The 6,949-nt window shown below is 29.6% G+C and overlaps 1 protein-coding gene across 1 annotated transcript in view; it reads left to right on the top strand.

Moving 5' to 3' along the window:
* The window catches only part of LOC105624691 (GPI transamidase component PIG-T), a 56,918-nt gene extending 50,529 nt beyond the window's left edge, over positions 1-6,389 (top strand). Inside the window, exons 6-8 of the mRNA XM_012206045.1 lie at positions 5,450-5,602; positions 5,768-6,014; positions 6,134-6,389. Coding sequence (XP_012061435.1) covers positions 5,450-5,602; positions 5,768-6,014; positions 6,134-6,389 — 656 coding nt within the window. The remainder of the gene's footprint in view (positions 1-5,449; positions 5,603-5,767; positions 6,015-6,133) is intronic.
* Positions 6,390-6,949: the final 560 nt, after the last annotated feature.

Raw genomic sequence — 6,949 nt, 5'->3', positions numbered from 1 at the left:
CACCTAATAACTAATAGGATGATTAGAATGGAAATTCAAGTATCTACTTGAAAAGGAAGGTTTATGATACAAATCAAAAGTAATCACCTCTCTGGCTCTTTTTAAACATATCTAGAAAAGTGACACTGTTCTTTTCTATCTCCATTGTAAACTGTATACGTTCATGTAATGAGTTGAAAGTAATGAGTTGTAAGTCCAGAAACGTAATTCAACATGTTTTCCGGAACTGATAGTAAGATGTCGACATATGTAAAAGGGAAGTTGGAAGCATAAAAAATTTAATGCTAAGATTTATATATTTTCCATACTAAGTCAGTTATTATTGGTGATAATGGAAATTCCATAGGAGTATTATATCTGCTTATAACAAATATTGTTGAACATGAAATAAATAGAGCCTAATATCATGTTAATTGCAATTAAAAATTCTTCAAAAGGAATATACATATTCCTTTCCACTTTATATTATCATTATATCTCCTTTCTTGGTTCTTCTTCTTTTCTTTCCACTACCACACATGTTCCCCTTCCACTACATATTCTTCAACATAATATCTTTGTCTCTTGTTCGTAATCATTGTTTGAAAATAACATACTTGATATAATTATTCTGTTTTAATATATCGGTAATTGTGAACTTATTGCAATTTGGAAATACTGGTCAATTAAAAGTACAAATAATTTTTAGATTGAAACGTTATGTTTTTTATATACTTCTAATTTAATCATTAAATATTAGATTGATTTCCACGCGTCATTTAGTTGCGATCGTAGCCTTTGATTACTAAATAATATTCGTATTGTTTGAAATCAAATGCCATCTCTTAGTAATGCTTTTCACTGCTAATTGTAAGTCTGTCAGGACATTAGTAAAGACTAAAACAACATACAATGAAACTAATCGATGATCCGATTCTAACTGCAACCACTGAGTTAGTTAATTGTTGGCTGTTTTTTGACATGACTAAAGGCTTTTAGAATACTCATGCTAACAATTTTATGGAAATACCATGAAAACTTATGTAGTGGACTATTAACTGAAGAAATTATTATTCTTAAAGGCTTATTAGGTTTACTTTAGGAAGTCCATATGCTCTAGATGAAGTATCATCTGTGGTTAACAAGTTTCTACAAATTGTTCCATTGATGTAATCCCTATTCTTCCAATGTATTAAGAGTGAACGCAAGCATTATTAATTAGTTTTTTAATAGGATTTTTTGTACATACTTCGTTGAATTATTTGTCATCTTCTCATTCTAGAGATATATTCAACTCTGTTTAGCGGTACAGTTATACCACCTTGAAGATTCATAACTTTTAATCATTCCATAACATATGCAATCCGTGTGATATAGTGAATGAAAAGAAATACTGATTAACATTATTAATTTTTGTCCTTTAAAATTTGTATACTGAAGATGACCCACCGTGAAGGATTCAAACATTTTTTATATTAAATAATTTTTAATTTATATAATATTATAAGCAAGAACAACCAACTTGGCTCACTAGCCCTTTATTATTTATATTGAATAATATAACATTTATTTACTATAATTTTGCTATAAAATTTATCTAAAATACGCATTTATATAGAACTAAATTATAAAATGATTTTCTGCTTCCCAAGATAACTATCCAGTGAGAAATGACAATAAAATCGACGTCGATTCAATATCGATTCATTATTTATCATTTCTTGCTGGGTATAAAATGTAGTCGAGTTGCCATGACGAATGCTTCGAAACATTTGATTAACTTGAATTTCATTAATCGGAAGAAGGAACTTTATTAATTGACCAATCAAGAAATGTTTTGAAGTATTCATAGCGGCAACTCGACTTATAGTTATATGATAAAGAATTAATAAAAATTAGGCTTATTATTTTATGTTCACAACTTCATCAACATTTCTTCTTCCTCGATAAACTAATCACTTATAATAATCATAAAAAAATATTAAATATTAAGCAATACGTACATTTTATTTATATCATTTTATCTATAATCAACAATAAATATAAGTATATATTTATGATAGAATAATGAACCGCCATCATTCAGGCCATTCATACTGCCAGTTGATTATCAGTACTGAAAATCTGTAGTATACGAAATGGGAATTATAAATTTTCAATACTGATAGTCAACAAGTAGTCAATATATATGTATAGTCATATATACAGGATGTCCCAAAAATCGAGACACCTGAATATCTCGGAAAATATAAGTTTTACAGAAAAGTGTTTCAGACAAAAGTTGTAGGGTTCAAAAAGATCTATTTATTGATCTTATAAGTTTGATCTTGGGTCGCATTGCTAAGATCAGATCAAGGTCACATCAATTTTTTTAAATAAATGGAATTGTCTATTTTTGATTCCAGAATCTAATAGCTGATGTTAAATGTTTTTCAAAACGCTACGATAAAGTTATTTTTCATAAAATACTTTTCGAGTTATAAGGCTTAAAAGTTACATTACCATTGATATTAATATTACGCAAGGTGTCTGACCGACAGCTAAAATCTCTTGAATATTATCCTGGACATGATCCTGAACAACAATTATTTTAGTAGCTGTTCCTTTAATTTATTTGTTTCTTCAAAACTTAATTTTGTCCTTTATTTGTTTTATTCCAATATTGTCCTTTACTCTTCTTTATTTTCGACATTACGAAATTCTGTTCTAACTAATTCCAATGTTTATATAATATTATTATAGTTTATATAATATTAATTTTTACAGAAAATATTGTAGCTTTCTATATAAATACAATTTGTTTTTAATTATACTTTTTAATTTTCTAAATTAAATTTATTCCTTTTTTGTCCTTTATTTATTTTATTTCAATATTGTTCTTTATTCTTTTTTATTTAGACATTACGGGAAATTCTTTTCTAATTAGTGTTCCAATGCCTAATATTATATTAATGAACAAAATTTTACGGGAAATATTTTACAGTTTCATGCATATAAATACAATTTATTTTTGTTAATTATATTTCTTAATTTTCTAAATTAAATTATTCAAACTAGAGTTGTTTTCATTTTTTATTATTTCAAACTTTTTATTTCAAGATTAAGAGTTTGTTCCAACACAATCAAATCAGTTTCAAAACACTGCATTATATCAGTTTAATTATACTATGCAATAAAATTTTATAATATATCACAGATTTTATTTTTATGCACAGATTCTTGATACACAAATAGTCACAAATTGTATCGATTGTATTATCTGATATTGTTCAGCAATTTGTTGTCAGAAATATGACAAAGCCTTCTAGACATGCTTTGTCAATAGATTGATAGCAGAAACAAAGTCCTATATCAAACTCGATTTCTGCCAAATCTACTGGCATAGCTATCAGTCATCATATTTTCCCAGGATATTAATTATGTAATTTTTTTCTCTAGAGCGGAAACATGAAAAGTGAAAATTTTTATGTATATATGTTTATATTAGGTGTAGTAAAAAGAAATCTATTATTTTTGCATGAAATTGAATGGAAAAATAATGGATTTCTTTTTACTACACCTAATATACACATATACACACAATATACGAAAAAATTTCACTATTCACATTTCCGCCCTAATCAATATCCTGGGAAACGATTGTATTTTGAAATGAGAAGAAAATTACAAAAGTGAGAATTTACTAAATGTTGACCAATTGAATTATGAATATTCTAGTAAATTTGCTCTTTTTGTATTAGGTGTACAACTTTGCTTCCGCCATTTTTTCCCGAAATTCGAGGCTTTATTGTAAAAAACTGATTATACATTTATGATTCAAAGTATTGTCCATCGCTGGCCACTACTTTCTCCCATCTTTCAGGTAGCGTACGAATTCCGCGTCGAAAAAACTGGTCATCTTTTGAGGCTATCCACGAATCGATTCAATTTTTTACTTCTTCATAAGACCGGAAGTGCTGGTCAGCCAGGTCGTGTGCCATTGATCGAAACAAATGATAGTCAGAGGGAGCAACGTCTGGAGAATACAGCGGGTGGGGTAGGACTTCCCATTTCAACGTTTCCAAGTATGTCTTGACCACTTTCGCAACATGGGGTCGAGCATTGTCATGCTGCAAAATCACTTTATCGTGTCTTTCGTTGTATTGCGGCCGTTTGTCTTTCAATGCTCGGCTCAAACGCATCAATTGCATTCGATACCGATCGCCTGTGATTGTTTCAGTCGGTTTTAACAGTTCATAATACACTACGTCGAGCTGGTCCCACCAAATACAGAGCATGACCTTGGACGTCAAAATCACCGTTCTTGAAGCGTTGAAACCACTCACGACACGTTCTTTCACTAATAGCGGCCTCACCATAAGTATTTGAGAGCATTCGATGAGCCTCAGCCGCAGATTTCTTCATATTGAAGCAAAAAATTAAAACCTCCCGCAAATGACGAATTTGGCTCGTAAACTGACATTTTCAATCGAGAATAACTTTATGATGCAGACACAAATCGACTAATGTTTCTATGGAGTTATGTTGACAGATGCCCAAGTTTATTGTATGACGTCTATGATCTATTTATTTCGACCATCACTTACCGCTAAAGCCATCTATAGGAAAACGGTGGAAGCAAAGTTGTATACCTAATAATTTTATTTTGATACACAATTGACCCCCTAGTTTGAAAACATGTAAGAACAAAGCCTTAAAATTTCAAATTTGTTTTCTTTATTTTCTTTAAGAAAATATGATCACCGTTGCTATGTCAGTAGATTTGACAGAAATCGAGCAGAGTTTGCTCGAAATCAGATTTTGCTCTCAATCTGCTGTTAGGTTAGGTTAAGTTAGGTTAGGTTATGCAAGACTTGTTTGGTTTCTGCTACCAATCTGCTAACAAAGCATGTCTAGTAGGCTTTGTCATATTTCTGACAGCAAATTGCTGACAATGTCAGATAATATAAACTCTGAGTACAATTGTCTTTCTGCAATCAAAAATTTGTAGCAGGCCCTGCTCAAAATCTGTTTCCACAGACTTGCTATCAGGGTAAGAGAAAATATAAAAGCATTAACAAACTTTACATTTAATTATGTCCCAAATATGAAAATATAATTATTCAAACTTATCTCTTCTCAAAATAAAAAAATAGCACTTTAATTTACAGACTTTAATTTATAAATTCACGAATTTTAAACCAAGTTAAATTTTGAAAATCATACGGTATTGAAGATCATATGAAAAAACTTTGATATACATCGTAATGAATATCGATTGTCAAGAAAAATATTATGTCAGTTGTGGCAATATTTTTGTTTCACAACTTTGATACCTAAGAACAGATTGAAAACCTTTTGCAAAAAATCATATTACAGAATTTTAAATAAATATTACTATCAGGAGTCTACCTTTTCCTTTAATCGATATGGATATTCATATAGATTAATTAATTTAAATTAATGCATATATATTAATGCAATTTTTCAGGATATGGTCAAGAAAGAGGCAGTTTAGTGACTAAACTGTACAACAATCACTGGCAAGCATTAGATATAATCTTATTAGAAAATATTCCATGGTATTTGCTGGTTTATTTACATTCCATTACGATAACCTGTAATGAGCAACACGTACGTCCATGTAAGTATACATAAAATAATAAATGTAAGATAAATGAAGTTGCCAGGAAATTTATTCGCTATAGAATATGTATGATTTAGACGATCAATAAAATTTACAAAAAACGTTTTATTATTATGAAAACTACAACATGATTAAACGTTGGTACATTTTTTATTATTACAGTGGCGCAACGTTATTTACCTGGAAGGGAGAGGAAAAGTCCATACTATTTAGAATTAATCCTGCGCCTGCCGCCGCATTCGGTAACGAAAATCATCATCGATATGGATTACTTATTCCTCAAGTGGCAGGAATATCCACCGGACGCTAATCATGGATTTTACATGGGACCAGCTATAATTACAGCATTATTGCCCATAGCTAGAAATTACACCGCTTTGCCGTTCGATGGAAGTACAATTACTTCAAGGTTCGTTTATTTCGCAATTGTTTCTTTTGCTAAGCAACAACACAAACGAAAATTTTTTCTTGTGTTATCATAAACAGATAGGCGATGATTGAAATGATTATCAATTATTAAACTTACAGTTTTAATGCTTCGAGGGATGATTATCTAATACAATTACGGACAGAGTCCTTGCTTATTAGTCTTCCGACTCCTGATTTCAGTATGCCTTATAATGTTATATGCCTTGCCTGTACAGCTGTTGCGCTAGCATTCGGCCCACTTCACAATATTTCCACGAAGAGACTAATTTTGAAACGCATCGAAAAGGATTGGAAGGGTAAATTATTCTCCTTTTTTACAGGGAAGCTATTCGAAGCAAAAAAAAAACAAGACTAAAAATTGTAAACGATTGTATGTATTATAAACACGCAAACTCTCTCTTGTGAATAAAAATATTCATGTACTTCTCTATGAATAATAAACAATTTTAATAATAAACAGATGCACAATTTTTTCTTAGTAACAAATCTGCGATTATCGCAAAAATTACGGAGACAAATTTATCTGTTTGAACTTTTCTTCTAGCAGAAGATACGCACCTGTATTTAAAACAAAACAGAATTACTTTTTAATATTTATCCAATGTTATTATAAAATTTTGTAATACTTGCCATAAGTATTAAATAGTGCATTTACATATCCTGTTCTGTATTGTATGTTTTTACATATTTCTATTTAAATTATCCATTTATATACACGAATCAAAACTTATGTTAATATTATAATAGATTAGAGTAGATTTCCGCAAGATATACATTCCTTGACTATCATATATATATATATATATATATATATATATATATACTAACTACTAGTAGTCTCCTTACTTACTAAGTTAAAGTAATATATATATAAATAAGTATAAGTATATATATAGTAGATGTATAAGTTTAAGT

The sequence above is a fragment of the Atta cephalotes genome, assembly GCF_000143395.1.
Source record: "Atta cephalotes unplaced genomic scaffold scaffold00085, whole genome shotgun sequence".
NCBI classification, from domain to species: Eukaryota; Metazoa; Arthropoda; class Insecta; order Hymenoptera; family Formicidae; genus Atta; species Atta cephalotes.
This window is presented reverse-complemented; position numbering and strand designations above follow the sequence as displayed.